This window comes from Terrapene carolina, unplaced genomic scaffold, assembly GCF_002925995.2.
Source record: "Terrapene carolina triunguis isolate 2854851 unplaced genomic scaffold, T_m_triunguis-2.0 Scaffold236, whole genome shotgun sequence".
Taxonomy (NCBI): Eukaryota; Metazoa; Chordata; order Testudines; family Emydidae; genus Terrapene; species Terrapene triunguis.
In genome coordinates, this window is record NW_020664587.1 from 12,451,139 (window position 1) to 12,470,168 (window position 19,030).

The 19,030-nt window shown below is 46.7% G+C and overlaps 3 protein-coding genes across 4 annotated transcripts in view; 2 read left to right on the forward strand and 1 right to left on the reverse strand.

The window, feature by feature from the left end:
• Nucleotides 1–60: 60 nt before the first annotated feature.
• On the forward strand, nt 61–14,197 carry DCDC2B (doublecortin domain containing 2B). The gene is made up of 11 exons (XM_029912705.1): nt 61–1,044; nt 2,882–2,939; nt 3,711–3,787; nt 6,008–6,139; nt 6,719–6,865; nt 8,219–8,258; nt 9,424–9,492; nt 9,742–9,931; nt 11,244–11,347; nt 12,150–12,209; nt 13,505–14,197. The coding sequence occupies exons 1-11, from the start codon at nt 767–769 to the stop codon at nt 13,580–13,582; spliced, it is 1,233 nt and encodes a 410-aa protein (XP_029768565.1). The 5' UTR covers nt 61–766; the 3' UTR covers nt 13,583–14,197.
• A 6-nt stretch (nt 14,198–14,203) lies between these two features.
• TMEM234 (transmembrane protein 234) lies at nt 14,204–18,683 on the reverse strand. Of its 2 annotated transcripts, XM_024199290.3 has the most exons (5): nt 18,636–18,683; nt 16,585–16,736; nt 16,078–16,144; nt 15,396–15,488; nt 14,204–14,600 (listed from the first exon to the last, which is right to left on the reverse strand). In XM_024199290.3, the coding sequence occupies exons 1-5, from the start codon at nt 18,646–18,648 to the stop codon at nt 14,530–14,532; spliced, it is 396 nt and encodes a 131-aa protein (XP_024055058.2). In that variant the 5' UTR covers nt 18,649–18,683; the 3' UTR covers nt 14,204–14,529. The 2 variants fall into 2 exon arrangements, with proteins under 2 accessions (XP_024055058.2, XP_024055057.2); XM_024199289.3 differs by having other exon boundaries at nt 14,204–15,488.
• Nucleotide 18,684: 1 nt separating this feature from the next.
• The window catches only part of EIF3I (eukaryotic translation initiation factor 3 subunit I), an 8,951-nt gene continuing 8,605 nt past the window's right edge, over nt 18,685–19,030 (forward strand). Inside the window, exon 1 of the mRNA XM_024199286.2 lies at nt 18,685–18,764. Coding sequence (XP_024055054.1) covers nt 18,762–18,764 — 3 coding nt within the window. The 5' untranslated portion in view covers nt 18,685–18,761. The remainder of the gene's footprint in view (nt 18,765–19,030) is intronic.

Below are 19,030 nucleotides of genomic sequence, written 5' to 3' on the forward strand. Positions count from 1 at the left end.
TGGTCTGCAGTAGTTCAAGCTCCCCCCCCCCGCTACTATCTTTCTACTGCATGTACTTTTCTGCCCCCCTTACTACAGGAAGCCTGTGGCAGAGCAGGGAATTGAACCTGGGTCTCCCTGGTCATGGGCTAATACCCTAACCACTGGACTATCCTTCCTCTCCTGTAGGCCAGCAAGTTAGTTCAGTCCCATAGTCCATTTTGATGATGGTAGCTAGGGAGCTAATTAATGCAGAGGGGGAGGGTTTGCTTTGTGATGCAGATACTTGTCAACTAGGCACTGCATTGGCACCTACCAAACTCATATCACACAGGCCACTGAGCAGTTATCAGAGAGTGACAACTTTCAGACACCTCCACTCTGGGCTGGATTTGAATCGCCACTGTATAGGTAATCAGCCCTGTCTGCTCTCCTGAGCCATCCAGTCTCCTGATTTTGGAGCTGTGCTGGGCTGTGAGGGAGCTTTTGGTGCTGTTTGTGTGTAGTAGAGGGAGAGGTACTGAGGAGCTGTTTGGTTCTCGGTTTGAGTGACTCAGCCTCCAGGCCGGCCCATAAAACTCCCCCCTCTTGCTGGGCCTGCAGCCATGGAAACGGCAAGAGTCCCTTTCAGAACACAGCTCTGAGAAGGGAGAGGGAGCACAAAGGCAGCCAGACAGCAAGGGCTTGTGCTTAGCACGAGGGTCGCTGGGGTTTTCCTCTTCCAGCCTTTGCCCTGCGCTGATCGGCTTGTCTCTCTCTGATCAGTGGGGTGGACGTGGCTCGAGGAATGAGCTCTAGCACAATAGCTCTGGCCCCTGTGGCCAAGAACGTGATGGTATATCGCAATGGGGACTCCTTCTTCCATGGAAGGAAGTTTGTGGTGAACCAGCGCCAGTTCCAGACCTTTGAAGCGTTTCTGAATGAGGTGACCAGCACCATCCATGCCTCTGTGGCTGTGAGGAACATCTACACCCCCAGGCAGGGCCACCGGGTCACTGAGCTGGAGGAGCTGCAGAATGGATGCCCGTATGTGGCAGCTGGCTTTGAGCGGTTCAAAAGGCTAGAGTGAGTAGATCAAACTGTTATCAAGTCCTGAGACTGAAGTTAAGTGTCCTTAGATATCTATCCCCATGTGGCTATTGGGGAAGGAAGAGGTAACTATGCAGCTGAAAACAGACAGCACTTCTGTGTGTGTTATGTTCTGTAGCGAGTTTAAGAGGCAGAGTGTGGAAAGGAATTGGAGACTGAGCGGATAATGGGGGGTGCATGAGAAATTCATGCAGTGTGTTTGATTTGCCATAAATATGGCTGACAGCGCTGAGCTTAGAGTCTCCCCTTATTTTGATTGACAGAGCCAGCTCACCAAGGAGCTCATGCCTGCTCTCGTGCGTGCCTCATTCACCATCAATAAGAACCAGTCTTTATCGAAAGAAAATCTTAGTGTAGCCAGTGGGATGTTAAATTCTTTTGTGCCACACAACTTGTCAGTAATCTTGGTTTTCACTTCCCATCAGATTATCCACCCTTAAAATTAATAGTTGGGGAAGTTCAAGGGACTTTAAATAAGTTTAATATTCAGGATTTTAAAGGGCATGCAACAATCAGCTGTATGTTAGCCTGAAACTGGGAAGGAAGAGATCTGTCCTTTTAATTGCTTCACTCATTGGAATCAGTTGTGAATATTCCTAGATGTGCTGGATGAGACTGGAAATGTAAATCAAGGTGATCTTTCACATTATAAGAATAAGAAAATATCTGCAGAAAACTGTGTTCTGGCAGGGTGTTGGTATGTGCTGTGCAGTATTATGTTGCGTTATACACAACTCGGTGTCTTAGGGAGCTCAGTGGGAGTTAGCTGGGGCTCTGCTGTGGGCTTCCATCACAAGTGTCCCTAGAAATGTCAGCCACTGATGCATCATCCCCATTCTACCAGGTTTCTTATGTTCTGCATGGAGCAGGCATTTCCAAATGCGTATTTGTTTTTTAAATGCAGCCTAAATTATAGTGGGCCAGATTCATTCCTGGCATAACTCCTTTGGAGTCAGTGAAGTTTCATGAGGGATGAATTGGACTCAATAAGTAAATATTGTGGAGGAAACTGTCAAGCTGTATTAAAATATATATACATAGAGAGAGATCTCATAGAACTAGAAGGGACCCCGAAAGGTCATCGAGTCCAGCCCCCTGCCTTCACTAGCAGGACCAAGTATTGATTTTGCCCCAGATCCCGGATTGAACTCACAATTCTGGGTTTAACAGGCCAATACTCAAACCACTGAGCTATCCCTCCCCCCATATTTATTGAGCAACACTGGCCAGTGCTTGGAGTCTTGGGCAATGTCTCGCTCAAGGGATGAAACATGATGTTCACCAGAACGTGAAGTTGGCATATGTGGTATCTGGAACTCAGCCTGTTTGGCTGAGAATTGTTTCATTATAACAGTTTTGGTTAGTCTAGCCTTCTGGAGGGCAGATGAGGAGAGAAGTGCAGAAAAAATGATAATTTCCTGCTGATAAGCACTTGGGAAGTGGAGAGTTTTATAGACAATGTGACTAACTGCAGCGTGAATTTAGGCAACACTGTTCTTGACTTCTGCAAATATCTGTATGCCAATCAGCTGAGAAGTGACCAAACCAGTTAACATTGGTCCAGTTCTTGCTGGTATTGACCTCTAAAGAAGGAAACACTAGACATAATCATCTTGTGATTGTAATCAGTTAAAAACCAGCTAGAATTTTGTTCTTGTAGCCTGATCAGTCCACAGTTTCACTTCTATTCATGCTGATGAGACGTAGAATAAGGTATTCAGTTTATTATATACAAATGAAGTTCCCTCCAGGTTCGGATGCTGGAGGTTAGAAGAGATGTGTATTGATGATTTTCTTGCCTCTGTTTTTACAGCTATTTAAACCCCGGAATGAAGCAACTCAGTGGGAGCAGGAAAAAAAATGTCTTGCAGGTGAGTCACAGTGGGAGACAGGTGGTTGCCTTGTTCAAACAGTGAGCAGAATGTCAGGGATTAGGACACCCGTTCTCTGCTAGTAGCAGGTAGGAGAACTTTGTCAGGAATGACTTTCTACAAGGCATGTGTTTCTCTTCTTCTAACCACTCCCTACGTGAGGGCCTGGTGGTGGAGGTGGGAGGGAGGGGCAGTGTGAGATCTACCTGGGTATATGACATTCTTCCCACCATGACTAATGCTGTAGAGAAAGCAGTAGGGGGTGCTCTCCTGCCAATCTCTTCAAAATGTCAACAGCTTGTAAATAAGTTTGTCAGAACAGCAGCTGGCTGCGGTGGAAATGGGCCGTGGGTGCGCCCCATACCCTACCCCCGTTTAAACATTAATGGAACTGAGAATGTCAATCCTAAACCGAGCAGGGGAGGCAGTTGTGCAGAATGCGCAGGAGTCAGGAAGAAGTGGGTGTGGGTGACAGGAATAATTGTGGGTGCCTAAGAATGAAGGCCCTGAAAGTGCTTTGGGAGTCAATGGGACATCCCTTGTGTGACTGCCAGCAGAGCTGAGCCACACAGACAACCCTGGCAACCTTGGTATGCACCTGGCCTTGCCAACCCATTTGTTGATGTGTGTGAGGCTCTCCAGGACTTGCCTGCCAACAAGCTCCACCTAGCAGCAATGAGACCATGCAGCGAGTTAGGAAGTCCAACCTGGCAGGCCACTCCTAAGCTCTGCGTTTGAGTGACATTTGTGTATGCTGAATCTGGCCTGTAGATTCGCCCCGTGGTTCCCCAGAAGTTGAACATGGCAGCGCGATGGCAGAAGCATGTCCACCTGCCCTGCATTATACAGTGAGTGCCTTTTGACTTTTCTCTAAAGTTTCCCTTGGGGAACAGGAGGTCTGGGGAGACTGGAGGCAGAGTCCTTGAGCTCAGGAACTGGGGGAAGCTGGCTTTGGAGGAGTGTATTCCTGCCCCAGTCCCTCCCAGAGCTAGTTGCTACTTCTATCTATGCCTCCTTCATTCAGAGCAAGCTCCTCCCTGTCAGGACGGAGTCATTCTGTAGAAGTAAGGGACCCCTCCTCTTCAATGACCAGCCCTCTGTAGTTGGATATATTCTGGGCCCTGCTCCTCTAGCCCTGGGTTAAATGAACCTTGCAGCCTTATGTATGGATTGGTTTTCTACAAGCACAATTGTTTCATCTCCTGAAACAGAACAAGCATGGAAAGCCCCATTAGTACCAGAGTTTCCTGGGCTTTTAACTGATTGGACCAGATACTGATTTAGTGTAAATCCAGTGTAACCACATTGGCTTCAACTGGGTTAACTCTGGATTTACAATAGTGTAAACCGAGAGCACAGTTTGGTCCAATATATGAAGCACTGGCTGTGCATATGAATTATTACAGGCCAGGACCTCACTGTTAAGTTCTGAATCCAGTGTGCTGTGCCTTGGGATGATCTGTCTTGACTGGGAGGAAATTTGTGACACGCTAGCTGGAGATCACACTATCTGTACGTCTGACCTCAAGAGTCTGGCATTATAGGCCATCTCGAGTCCATTCAAAAGATTCCTGCTGAGATAATAGTCTTTGACTGTAGCTCTGACCACGTCACTCCTTGGTTTTGAATCCCTCCACTGACTTCACCTGTTTAAAGTTCAAGCCTCTTCTCCTCATCTTTGAGGCTCTTCGCAACTCTGCCATTCTACTTATCCGCTCTTGTCTCTTCTGCATCCTCTGCCGACGGTGCCAGCCTTTTTTATTGCTCCCCCCACAACCATCTCTGTGCTTCCTCTCATGCTGCCCCTTGAGCTTGGCATGCTCTCCCCAAGCTGTTCCATTAAGCCACCACCCTCCAATCCCGCCTCAAGGCCCACTTCTTCCATGGTGTCTCCAATTAAATGCCCAGCTGATAATGGACAGTGGGAGGGGCTGTTGGCTATAATTCATATATATCTTTAAAAGAAAATTTTGACATGTGCACGTGTAAACATTGTCCATATTTTGATGGCCTCCCTTTCCTCCACCCTTCATATATTGTCTGTTCCTGGGGGTAAAGGCGAGATAAGTACATGTGTTGCTTTCCTCTATCATTGCCTTGTTCACTCTGCTCCTATGTTGTCTTCTGTTCCTGCCTCTTCATCTGTTGTTTTAGATCAGGGGTCTCAAAACTCGCGGGCCATCTGTGGCCCGAGATCCTCCCCAATGTGGCCTGCGGGGCTCCAGCAATTTTGGGTCCAGGTCTCTCCCTTGGCCCTGCCTGCTGCCCCTGGTGCTCCCTCTCTTTCCCCCCCCCCCCGCATCCCCCGGGCGATTTACAATGGCCCGGGGGCCTGCCCACCACTGGCAGCGCAGCGGGGCTGAGCGGCGTCTGCCAGCTCGCTCCACATGTCTGCTGGCCCCTCCCTGCGGCCTCTGCGGTGCCTGGGGGAAGCAGCATGAGGAGGACCCCTGGCCCACCTTGTCTTGGAGCCCCAGGTAAGCACCACACCCCCGACCCCCTCCCAGAGCCTGCACCCCCACCCCCCTCCTGCCCCCAAACTCCCTCCCAGAGCCTGCACCCTCTCCCCCTCTCCACACCCCCCAGCCCCAAACTCCCTCCCAGAGCCTGCAACCCCACCCCCACTCCCTGCCCCAGCCCAGAGCCTGCATCCAGCACCCAAACTCCCTCCCAGAGCCTTAGGCAGGTGGGGGGTGGAGTTTCGGGGGGTGGGGGAGGTTCTGGGCGCATGAGTGACATTATTGGCCCACTGGGAAGATTTATGGACTGGCCCTGGCTCTAAGGTAAATTGAGTTTGAGACCCGTTAGATGATAAACTCTTTGGTGAAGGAACCATCTCATATGTTTGTACAACACCTAGATCCAATCCCAGTTGGGACCCTTCGGCTCTACCACTACGCCCCGATAATAATGAGCTGTTTAATTGTGTGGCTGTTGGAGAGCTACTGGCTTGGATGTGTGGAAAGTTCTAGAGGAGTTGGCTCTTTGTTCATGGGGGTTAGGTGTACAGATACAGGGACTGGGAACACAGGCTCATCAGATATATTTTCTTGGCCCTTTTATTGAAGTGTTTTCCGGAATGGGGATTTGCTGAGCCCACCTTTCCGACTGCTGCTCTCCAAGAGCACCCTGCAGGAGTGGGACGCCATCCTGGGCCTGGTGACGGAGAAAGCCAACCTGCGCAGTGGAGCTGTTCGAAAGTGGGTATCCATAAGAGGCACTTTTGGATTTTCCTTACCTTATGTCCATCTGGTCTGTGCTATGTCCCCTTACACTGTTTAGTGGTTAGTGCAAGAGGACCGGGAGTCAGGACACCTTGGTTCTAATCCTGTTTCTGCCACTGATGTGCTGTTTGGCTTTGGTACTCAAATTTTACCTTCTGTAAAATGGGGCTAATACTTACCTCTTGGGGACTTGGTGAGAGTTAATGTTCATTATGCTCCGGTGAGAATAGCTATAAGCAAATCATTATCCTCCTTATATTATGTCGTATGTGTATGGGGGGAGGGGAATCTTACTGAACAAATATAGTTTACACAGTAAATTAACTTACGCTGAAACACACTGGGCCACACTCACCATGGTGTAATAACTCCACTGACTTCAGCAGACCTTCACCAACAGTGAGCTTGGCCCAATCACTGGCCTGTTTTCTATGTTCTGCTCCCATTTTCTTGATCACAGGGTGTACTTCCACCCAAGCTGGATCATTTGCTGCTCCTCCCTCACCCGCCCCACTCGCATGATTTTTCTAACCCCCTTGCCATCTTCTCCCATAGACTCTGCCAACTGGATGGAGTCCCAGTCTCCAGTGGCGAGGAGTTGGTGAACGGTGAATACTATGTGGCGGTCGGGGTGGAGAAGTACAAAAATCTGCCCTACTTTGAACTGCTGGTGCCTAAGAATTCTGTGCACCGGGCATTACGGTAGGTAGGCAGGTACCTGTGGCCTAGAGATTGTGCATTATGCTGGTCCTAAGCTTAAAAATAACCTTTATATTTATGCATGGGAGTGAGGAGAGAGGGGGAAATAAGGGAACAAATGACTAGTTCTTCCTGGAACTTAATAATCACCCACGCCCCAATTTTCAAAACTGTCTGACTTTTTTGGGTGCCCAGTGTGAGACTCACAGGGGCCTGATTTTTCAGAGCTGCTGAGTCACCTGTAACGCCAAAGCTTTAGGTGTCTCAAATTGGGCACCTAAAACTGGAGATGCTCAAAGTCTGTGACCACCTTTGAAAACTGTGGCTGGAAATAACCCAGAATCACTTCAAAAAGCAATGTCGCAGTGTTGAGCCAACTTTCAGCGATGCTCTCTGGGTGTGATGGGAACCAGGCAAAGAGCATTTAAAGGTGTTCACCTGGAAAGACAGGGAGCCCTTCCCCCCCATCCCCTGGCAAAAGTGTGTGTTGTCTGAACCTTGGAAACAACTTTAACAGCTTTTATTGAGTTTGCATATCAAATTTCCCAACTTGAAATGGGAAATGTGAACATTTCAACAAATCCATTTCTTTATTATTAGGATTCTGTTGTGAGAGTGTTTGAGGCCTTGGATTAAAATAATCTGAATTATGATAGAAGTCGGCGTACAAAATTGGGGTTTTTTTAAAGCATTTTAGTGTCAGGGGCTGTTTTTAACACGTACAACCCCCCCTATGAAATCCCCGTGCCCAGCACCAGAAAAAGAAGTAGCTTGGCTGAGTTTCCCAGTAGTCCTGTAGCACGCGCCAAAGAGCAGTTGTCAGTTGGGAATAGCCGCAGCTTTGACTGGTCTGGGATTGGCAATGGGATAAATCCTTCCACCTCTAGGATGGTGCTTCAAATCTAGCCTAGGTCAGCAGTGACTAAGAGCTTTTTTCTTTTAATCACCTGCTGGCTGTTTAGTGGCCTGTGTGAAATGAGTGGTGGGTATTGATTCAGTTTAGAGTCAAACAGCTCTTCACAAGCATCATGAATTCTCATTCATGCGGGTCGTCTCCGCAGAGCAGTCCAGGATTGACTAGGTCATGGAGACAGCTCCCTGCTCAGGTTAGGGCTGAGGCACACTGGAGGGGGAGCCTGCACTGATGCTACCTGCACTCTGCCTGCTCTGAGAAAAGAGACCTCCAGAGCTGTCAATCCAGCACCTTTCACTAGCACTGCACTCGCTTGTGAATGTGGAAAAGGGAAAAAAAAAATGTCAGGGTGAATATTTGTGCATGCGCATCCCACGGACGCACACCCTGTCTCTGAATATGTTGGATCTCAACATGCTGAGATTTGTGTTTTTGTGTTTCAGGAACCATCCAAATAACAGACGCAGGATCCACAATCAGGGGGTAGGTAGCTCAGCCTGCGTGGGCTGCTACACTTACACTGCAGACCAGCCGTCAAACTGGTTTAGACATAAATCTGTACATAGTGGACACATGTAAATGGATGCAGCAGAAAAGCTGCCCCCAACACCGATTCTGATACAATATCCTCTGGATGTGAGCAATGGGACCTGGCTGGAAATGCCCATCTTTGCTTCATTTCTCTCTGTTTAAAGCAATAGCAGGGTTCTCCTCAGCTGCCCTGTGAAGGCACCCTACTTGCCTGCTCTTTATAGTATAATAATAACTGGCTGAGCTTGTGAGGCCTTTATATCAACTCGATGGCATTTTTCTGTTTGGACATTCCAGCTAATAATACCGCTCATTTTAGCTCTGTCTCAGCTGAGTTTAAAATGTTGACAATCCTGAACGGGGGAGAGAAGATGAAAGAAAGAGAGAATAAGAATGGTGGGGGGAATGGGTAGCCGTGACACGGGGGAAGAATGCTGTTGCACACAGAACCTCTGTCGGGGGCAGGGGGAGAAGTGGAGGGCGCTGCAGGGAGTCCCTGAAATAGAGGAGGGCGGCAATGGGGAGAATGGAGGGATGCAAGGAGCGCCTGGTGTGTGCAGTAAGCTCAGCCTACAGAAGCAACCAAGTATGCAGCCCCCTAGTAAGATCGTTCGTAGATCTTAATGTTTTGCCATGGCATATTATCTCCATCCAACAGAAGCTGCCCCAGAGCAGGCCTTAAACCCCCCCCTTCTTTCTTAATTTTGGAACCTTGATGTTGACTTCTTCGGATTTTATTTTCTGATGGTCCTGATTGTGGCGTCCTTTCCTCTGGTATGCCAGTGACCAGCAGGAGACATTTGTGTAGCCAATGACCATCTGGTTCTCCCTTCTGTCGCACGGTGCCCCATAGAGCTGGCTTGCAAATTTGGGCTCGTGCCCTTCTTTTTGTCACTTCATGATCAAAAAAGGCAGCTGTTCTGAGACTCCATCTTGGAATGGACAGGAAAGAGTTCTTGTAGGAAGTGGTCATACAGGGATCTCGGCTACAGGAGCTGGGGTGAGCTGGGCACTCCACTGAAAACGACCTGTCCCAACAAGTCCAGGCTGCCATGTCCTTTTTGAGGGGTGTCTGTCTTGTTACATTTGTTGAAACATTTCCTGTTCTTGTTCTCAGTTTGGTAAAAGCTATGCCACCTCCCAGGATGGAGCTAGCGACTCTGCCCTCATTGATCCACCTCCGCAGGTAATGAATATAGCAAGCACTGGGTGTGACCCACTATAGTTAAGCTGCATAGTAGTTTGCATTAAAACCTTGTTTTCAGAACTGGTATCCTATGGGATCCTGCCAGTCAGCTCTGAGGTGTGCTGGTGGGGCCATATTGGGCAGATGGCCTAGTGTCTCTATAACTAGTGCTGTAGAATCAGTCTCTCATTCTCACAAGCCCTAGGTTAAGAAACAAACTAAGGAAGTTATTGTGAATGTTAATTTCAGCCGGACTATCGCAGGGTGCAGTCCACAGGAGCTGCGGAGAAAGACAAGACCCCCGTTCCTTCTCCAGCAGTGCGCAGACAAGACGGGAAATATCCACGCAAAGAGGAAGAGTCTGTTTTCCACGCTAAGCCTGTCCGTGCAGGGCAAAACAGGACGAATAGCAGGAACATGCAACACTGGCCTGACCAAGGTAAAGAACATCACTATGGATGTTTAAGAATGACAGGGAATGGCCTTAATTTGATGCTAAGGGAGCAGTCTGTCTAACTCCGAGGTGCTAAAGGGGAACAGTCGCTAGTGTATCTCCTAACTGCTGTTGTAATTCCATTCCTTCCCCTCCTCAACAAATACGCCATGAATGAAACTTTCTTGATACCTGAGTTGTCATGAAGCTGAGATACTGAACTCTGTCTGGAGTTGCCTTGAGCTGCACCCCGCTATATTTGTTGGGGCAATAATTAAAGAGCATAAAAGGTGAAAAGCAAATAGGCGTCTGAACGCCTAGCAGCAACTCAGGGAAGGAACTGTGGTGGATGTGGAGCTGCTCGGCAATAACTTACGAATCCTTTATGTTGACCTGATTATTTGGATGTTTACTGTGTGACTATATTGGTTTAGTTTACTAGGGGGCTGCAAGGAAAACAAGCAGGAAGGAAACACAGTGGTTCAAGATAAGACACCAGCCCCCCTTAGTAAACACCTGAGGTTTGTTAAGAGACAATGCCAGGATGGGAAAAGCCTGGGAATTAGAGATCAAAAGCACTATAGGAGTTTAAAAAGGAACTCTCTCTCTCAGGAGGGGAAGGAGTTGTTGGGGAGCTGTTTGGGGAAACCAGACTGACCTAGGCTCCTCTGGGGTGTCAGGAGTAGTTAGGCCTGCCTTGGTTACTGTCTGGGGATGGTAAGCGTGTAGGGAAGATAGACTGATGTCTTAAAATCATTTTTCTCTAAGTGCTTTATTCCTACTGTTAAACAATACTTTGGTTTAAGAAGGCTGTATGATGACTCTATTCACCATTGGTCACAGATTCCCGAAAGAAAGAACCGCAGTTGGACCTGCTGGGTCAGCATGGTCCCTGCCCAGGCCTGGTCTAAGAGTGGGAGAAATGTATGATTCCACCCCAGGAGAGATGAAGGCATGAGGTCTAACAGGGCAGGAGGGGTAGTCCGGGAGACATAGAAAGGGGACAGAGGTGCAGCTCACCCTGTAACTGTGTCAGGAACGTTTTTTAAATGAAAATTTTTTTTTTTTTTTTTTAACGTGCCAGCATCTCCTTAATGAACCAACCCAATGTTCTAAATTGGATCTGCTGTATCAAATCAAACTCTAAACATGGTTAACAGCTTAGTAATGCTATTTCTTTGATGCCAGCAACACGGCAGGCGGTGATGAAAGGCCCTCAGAAACACTAGACTGGACCTAGCCATTCCTATAGCTTAAGCTGCACTAAGTCACATCTAGTGTCTGTGATACCCTCTTAAGATCTTTCTTCTCCTCACAGAAGAGGGAAGTGTCTATAAAGTAAAAGACCCGAGAAAGGAGATGCGAGGTGCCCGGGAAGTAATGGAGGATGAATACACAAAGATGGAGCTACCTGTTGATCAGGTATGAGGTTTAACTCTTTCTGGTAAATTACTAAAAGGCTTTTTTCTCTCCTGTGTTACTAACTGTCCGGGAGCTCAGGCTGCTGCTGTGAGAGACAAGTAGTTTCCCACTGGGGTCCATGGGAGTTACTCGTATCTTGCAGCAGGAGAACCGGGCCCCAGGAGACGAGCCTTCCAGGGAAACTGTCTCATCAAAACTTTTCTTAAATGTTGAGAAACAAAACCATATAGAGCTATTGGAGACTCCTCTCTGCAATACAAGCTATGTAATGGTAAATATTCCAGATTCCCTGGAATCTGAGAACCCGTTTGATGAATCATTAGTCTAGCAATGGCCTAAGTAGCTTCTTCCGTTTTATAACTTCTTTTAAGTCCCATTCTCTGCTTCGCTATTTTATTGGTGCCACCACAATTTCCCTCTTCTGAATGTGTGAAAGTGGAAATAACTGCAGGGGGGGACTGGATGTATTTATTTCAGCTGTTTAACATCTATAGAAGTTCTCCTGGAGGTGTTTGTGTGGCTAGAGCCCTGCAAATCTGTTGTTGTGGATCAGATGCGGATACAAATTTTGTATCGGCGCAGGGTTCTAAATGTAGGATCTCAAAGCCAGGGAATCCGCTGTCTGCAGCTCATAGCCTATGAGGCTGCTTCCCCACCTTCCAGATCCTATATCCCCCCTCCTCCCCATTCAGAGAGTTGATTCTAGAGATGGCCTTTCTACAGGGCTGTAAGAGTCATAAGTTCTCCAACAGAGCGGAGACCTGGAGATAAGATTTTTGTCCTTATTTTCTCCCTTCTCCAGAGAGCTGCAGAGACGGTGGAAGAAGTTATACCAAAACACAAAATGACTCCTCACAGCAAGGTACTGCTAAACAGTCCAGTATACTTGTAAAGTGTGTGTGTTAGACAGAGTGTGTGAAAGTAAACCAGTTAAGATTAGATATCTAAGACACAACTGGCTTTAATTTAACAGGAAGGTACTCAGTACAAATTTGCTATCCCCTAATTGTGATTTATAAAGCAACTGATACAATAAACTCTTCAAACCAAAATAACTGCACACAATATCAGGGGAATGCTATGCCACTTACTGTGTGATAGTGTCTCACCTTGTGTAACTGTAGTTGTGGTTACAACTCTTCACTGTAAAAACCTGTTTATCAGAGGCTTAGATTTCGAATGTTTAAAAGATTGACAGCTGAAGCTTGGCATCCTCCAAGGGTGGATGTTTGGCCTCTGCACCTGAATGTCACCACCTGCAGCAGCCCTAATTTTTAATACTATAATGCAGCCTGTTAAGCTACTGGGATCCTGATGGTGCAGTGCATGCTGGGACCAGGTTTCTGCAGGTTGCACCTCTATTAAATATGGAAGCAGAAGTATTTTATTTCATATACATTAGGCATTGCCAGGGGTGCTTTTAGACATGCGAAGTATGGATGCTGATGACACACACAGAATCAGCTGCTCAACACATTTGTAACAAATCTCTTCAATCACTTACCAGCATTGATCTGAAAATTTTCTTTTGCAATGAAAAATCCCAGGTTTTTTTTTGGGGGGGGGGGGGGAGTTAAAGGTGCCTGCTCTTGGGGGGCAGTAACTTTTCTTATTCCAGTTTTCATAAGAATTTCTAGAGTTAATGCATTTTGTCCCATTGCATATTTTGGGACTGTTCCTGTTCCCTTTTAAGATCAAAGGTAAAATTCAGACTTAAATCGGAGCAGTTCCTAGCTAAAGTCAGAATTACCTAATGGAGCACTCTGCCCTCTGGGATGAATTTGGATCCTTTGCATTCTGTATTTACTTCAGAGGCTGGGGCAGCATTTCTTTGTCTGCAAAGAGTACCCTGCTGCCTCCTGCAAATGCTGATGTTGGTCTAATTGGCCTTTCATCCACAGACCTCAAATTGCTAGACAAACACTTATTATTTGAGCCACATAGCCTTCCTGTGCAGTAGGCAAGAATCACTAGGCCTATTTTAAAGGTGTTTAGACGGAGGCACGCAGAAGTCCGCGGTCATATAGCAAGGCCATGGCATAGCTGGGAACAGTATCCAGAAATTCTTAATGCCAAACCCTGGCTGTAACCACTATACAACACCACGTTGGTTACATTAAAAGTTATTTGTATTGTTTTGTCTTTAAATGGGAAAAGGTTGGGAGCACTGACAGATCGCGGAAGGCCTTGACAATGCGAAATTACGCCAATGACTCAGAGGAGGAAGAGAACTGAAAGAGCCATTTCTCTGACAGTGTGAAGTTCTGAAGAGTTTATGAAGTGACTGTGATGAAATGGAGACCAAGTTAGCTTTACTCTCTGTGCAGTGGTCGATAACATAAGCACCTTGATCAAATCCCAGGACTTTTAAAAATGCTTGTTTTAAACAATAAGAATGCCTTCATTATCTGGGCTTTGTAAAGCAGGCTTCAGGTGAACAATGAGTCCGATACATTCATAATATATTTAAAAAAAAATAAATTTAATATAAACCCTTTTTTTCTTCTTTGCTTGGGGAAGAAGATGGGAAATGCCTGGGCCTACATTTTTTTAATTTCAACAGTCAAGGAGCTGGTTTGTATCTGAAATGGGGGGAAGCAAATAATTTTTACTGTATAGAATAAGTTTTACTCTACCATGAAAGGGGAGTCCTTCCAAACACCTTTGCAGCTGAGAGACTAGCTGGGTTCTCAGTTAAGTAGTAAGTCTCAATCCGGGAGGGACGTTGGCTCAGAGCATTTGGTAGTAATTTATTATCCAGTAAGTGCTGAACAAGACAAGTTAAGGATAGTCCCTGCTCTGAAGAGCTTACAGTAAGAGGCAACACAGAAGAAAAGACATTCTGGAAAGACATTGGGAGACCTAGAAGGGAGGTCAGAGGAAGATCAGGACACTAATTTTTTGCATAGGGTTCTGTACCTAAATTAAGTATTGGGGGCTCAAACCCCAAATATTTGAGGTTTAGTGCCCCAAAAGAACAAGACCTCAACCTTGAAAAGGTAAAGAGACTCCAACAACTGTTTTCAGAAATCTTCTTCTTTAGGTATCAAAATTCACCTTCCACGTTGCCTTGGTTCTAGACCACACCTCTGGTGGCTGATCTGGGTCCAGAGAGGCAGGGGTACCCATCCCCAAACAATGGCATTACCTTCTGCACATTCTTTCTTCTTCCACTCTGTTTCTCACTCGTTCACAGAACCAGCTATACATAGAGCAACTCCCAAGATAGTAAGCAGCATTCCTACCACGGCTCCTAAGGAGACAGGACATACAAAAATGGGAGGAATCATGAGCACTCACCATTAATCAGTTAGGCCTTGTCCTCTATTCAAATGCTAGTGATGATGTGGTCTGACTAGCTAGATAGAGAGGATCAGCAACATGCTAGTTCCAGATGAATTTCAGCAACGTTGTTAATAGCAGGTTCTAAGACACTTTTCCTCATATCTGCAGAGATTTATTTTTTTAAACTATTAACTATATTATAAAATTACTACGGACAGCATAGCTCTAGAGCATAGTTCTTAGGAAAATAGTCCTTGTTTGCTCGAGTCAGGGAAACCTTGTTAACACTGTGCTAACAATAGCTATGTTTAAAGACAAATGTTGGTTTCTTCCCTCCCCTAAAGCCCTCACAGGACAACATTCTTACCTTCTGCAGCTTACCCACAGTGTAGCTCCTTAATGTAAAAATATTAAGTTACTACTAGCAGAGTAGAGTTGTCCAAAACCTAGTTTCAGATCCCTCAGTGAGACAACAGCAACTGATGATCACGCACAGACTAGTGCTATCTTATATCCATCCATGAGAAGTAGGATTAACCAGATCATCACTCTGTACACATCTAGGGGAGGGGTCCTCAATAAATCCATCCCCAACTATGATAAGATGAACTATTTAACTACCACACATCTTGCCCCTAGAATTACATGATCTAGCTAGACCTCACACCAAACAATGGTAATCTAGATGTTCAAGGTATGGTGCTGAATGCCAAGTTGTGTGCAGAGCACATATATAAAAGCATTGCACTGAAGTATGACTTACTTTTACCACCAATGTCTTCCCCAAGAATCTTCCCAGTTACGACTGTGACTATCAAAGCCAGAGAGTTACAGAGAGGCACCGCCAGGGATAGGTCTGAAATTGAACAGGGAATGTTGACATGGTCAAACACAGTTTAAAAACTAAATGTTGTAAAAATCACTTTCTCATCACCAATGCAAAACTGCTCTATCCTGTTATGTAGGCTTGGAAGGCTTAGATTTTTGTTGGTAAACATTGATTTCACCGTACACACAAACCAACAAAAAATATTTACAGATAGGCAAAGTGAGAAAAACATTACATAGTAAAATTTATTACAAAATGCTGCTTGAGAACTTATATTTTAAGGAAATTTACTTTGTATATTTTAACGTGATGTGACAATTTGTGTTTTAATGATTATAAATATTTACTTTTTTGCATCTCAATAGCTGTCATTAAATAATGGCCGCACCCCCCCCCATAATTTCTTGCAACTGTGAAAATGTAAATTGATAAAAATACAAAAAATGTTTAATAATAAACGTTGATGTTATGTCAAAATTAAAAAAAAAATACATTTTGCCAAGGTTCAGCTATGTGTAATTGATTTCTTGGCTGGGCCACAGAACTTCTCAAGGATGAAATTGTCTATCTAGCCCCAGCTATCCCACTACACTGAAACATAATAGCAAGGACTAACCTGTGGATGCCAATGTGAGATAGTAGATTATTGATCCACACTGGTTAAACAGAAATGGCACCATGTACTACAAGGAAAACACAACATATTCAGTCACTGCACATGAAATGACCATATACACAGCATGAATGTTATGTGAGGACATGAAGCTAGTTGTTAGAGTGGGGGATTAGGAGCCAGGACTCATTTGTTCTGTTCCTCACTCTAGAAGGCAGTGTGGTCCAGCAGTTAAATCACAGGGCTCTGTTTATGGTTGTGCCATTGACTCCTTGTGTAAAGTGCTTTGAAATCCTCATGGGAAAAGTGGTACCATATGCAAGCTAAATGGAATATCACAAAGGATAAAAATCAAATTTCCAATAAAAACCATCAAGCCCAGAGCAGATATAATTAAATGGTCAAGAAAATTAATGTTAAAGCCAGATTAAGCCACAGACATTCAACACAATCTCCATCCAGGAGGCCCCCTTGGCACTACCTGAAATGGTTTGGAGGGGGTTCTAATACCTTATAATTGAGGCACAGGAATTTCATCTCTGCAAGGAGCTGCAGCACCCGGTTCCTTTGCTTCACCTTCTCCATTCCCTCTGTCCCTGTCTTCAAAAATGGGTTTGTCCCTCCCCACAGAATAGCCACTAGGACCAGTGCAGACACTTCCCCTGCAACACAATCACAAATCACCACAGTTCAGGGATTATTTGTGTCCTGTAATATGAGTTTCTCACTTTAGTTCTTACATTATCCTAACTCCATGGCTGTATGTAGTGCAGGGTGGAACTTGCCATTTGCTCTGCGACTAATCTTGTGTTCTGAACATCAATCCTACGTCTGCCACTGTGACCATCACAAATTCCTTCACTTTTCCCCTCTCTCCTCCTGTGTTAAAAGTCCAATTGTGGAAAGGGCCCAGCACCCAGAACTCCTGTTCTACCCTCTCTCACCTTTACTGCTCTCTCTAACTCAATGCACTCCCACCTGTTTGGAACAGTCTCTCACTCCATGTGTGTCAAACTATCAAATCCTCCTTTAAATCTCACTTCTTCCACAAAGCCTCCTATGCAATGATCTTACTAATCAACTCTCACAAAAGAACTATTGTTCCCAGCATAGTATTTGTCTGAGGTTAGGGTGACCAGAGAGCAAGTGCGAAAAATCGGGAGGGGGGTGGGGGGTAACAGGAGCCTATATAAGAAAAAGACCCCAAAATCGGGACTGTCCCTATTAAATCGGGACATCTGGTCACCCTATCTGAGGTCGACTATAAGCCCCTACGCGTAGGGGCCTTTTCTTACGATGTCTTCTGTAATGTAGCAAGTACATTTAGTGCATAACAGTATTATTAACATAGTGTTATTTAGTAAATAACAATCAACCTTAATGATGTTGTGACCAGCTCCAGTACAATAAATGCAACCCAATCATCATATTTGCAAAGCACTAAAAAAAGAGATGTTAAACAGTTCTGAGCTTTTATGATGCATTATGTATTTTAGAATAGTGCAAAACACTGAACAGTCCTGTTTGAATGCTGCTGACAGTGCAGTATTTTGCAATAAATGTTACTATGTAATGTTCACACAGGTTTATTATACACATTTAGTTGTGCTGCAGTTCTTTTTCTGTCCATTTACTATTGCAGATTATTCCAGTCCATGAAAGCAGGTTAAATAAATTATCAGTGAGAAAGTTGGGCTCTACATTACTTTATGGGTCTTGTTAGCAGTGTGCTGTGGCCCAGTCAGTGCTGGCTTGAAATGTACTGGCATCAAACACAAATCAGTTTACATTTTTGGCACTCCCCCCATGCCACCAGCCTGGAACCATGCGGCATTTGTGCTTTGGACCTAGGGTGACCAGACAGAAAGTGTAAAAAATCGGGACAGGCAGTCGGGGGGGGGGGGGGGGGGGGGGGAGGTAATAGGTGCCTATATATGGGGGAAAAAAAACAAAATTGGGACTGTCCCTATAAAATCAGGACATCTGGTCATCCTATTTGGACCACAACCTGCAGGGTGTGGGGAGCAAAGGGGAGTTGAGCAGTTTAAAAAACCTGGCTACATCATGTCCTGGGAGGCAGCTGCCACCCACTCGATGCACAACTGGGCGTGTTTGTGTATACAAGGCCAGTGAAGCGACTGTCTTAGGCCCTTCTGTGGTCCCATTACAGATGGGAAACCTTGTCAGCCCCATGGTGGAGGAGGAACTGCCTGCTTTCCCCTTCCTACGTGGAGCCCCCCCCAGCACCTGGGAACCCCCTGACTATCCTCTTCCCCTGCACCCCTAACACTGAGGACACCCTGAACCTCACCTGCCCCAGTGGGGAGCCCCCAACAATGGAAATCCCCTTCCCCTGGGCCCACACCACGGGGACCGTCTAGCACAGAGAGCCCCCCTGCGGGACCCTCTCCCTTCTCCCAGCAAAGAATCCCCTGGGCCCCCCCTCGCCCGTGCCCCACCCTGGGGGGCCCTTCCCCTGTACCACCCGGGGGGGACCCTCTCCCCGGGCAGGGCGAACCCAGCACTGTCCTGGGGGGTGACCCCGGAAGCGGGCAACTCACCCCCAGAGGCCATGGCGGCGGCTGTTCACTTCCGGCCAGGCCGCGCCCCCTGACCCGGATGTGGTTCCTCCCCCTTCCCTTCACGCGGAGCGCTGCGCAGGCTGTTGCCGGGGCTGAACAGTCGCCATGGTGAGTGCGGGGCTGGGAGGCCTCCTGTCCTGGGCTGGGCTGGGCTGGGCTGGGCTGGGCGGGAATGGGGGGCCCTTGGGCGGGGAGACCGGGCGGCGGCGGCTCTGTGGGGAGTGAGGATTTCACCCTTTTTCCCTCCCCGCGGTGTCCTCCCCCCGCCGGGCCCGGAGCCCCTCCCCGCGGTGTTATGTCCTCTTTCCCCGCCGGGCCCGGAGCCCTTCCCCGCAGTGTCCTGCCCTCCCTCCCCCAGCCGGGCCCGGAGCCCC

Bases quoted from the DNA above. Each gene is read 5' to 3' on its own strand.
- DCDC2B (XM_029912705.1), top strand. From the start codon at position 767: ATGAGCTCTAGCACAATAGCTCTGGCCCCTGTGGCCAAGAACGTGATG. The intron at 1,045-2,881 runs GTGAGTAGATCA...CTGTTTTTACAG, and splicing joins GAGCGGTTCAAAAGGCTAGA to CTATTTAAACCCCGGAATGA. The intron at 9,932-11,243 runs GTAAAGAACATC...TTCTCCTCACAG, and splicing joins GCAACACTGGCCTGACCAAG to AAGAGGGAAGTGTCTATAAA.
- TMEM234 (XM_024199289.3), bottom strand. The intron at 16,145-16,584 runs GTATTAGAACCC...TTTTCCTTGTAG, and splicing joins TCCTGTGCCTCAATTATAAG to TACATGGTGCCATTTCTGTT. The intron at 15,489-16,077 runs GTTAGTCCTTGC...GTTCAATTTCAG, and splicing joins TCTCACATTGGCATCCACAG to ACCTATCCCTGGCGGTGCCT.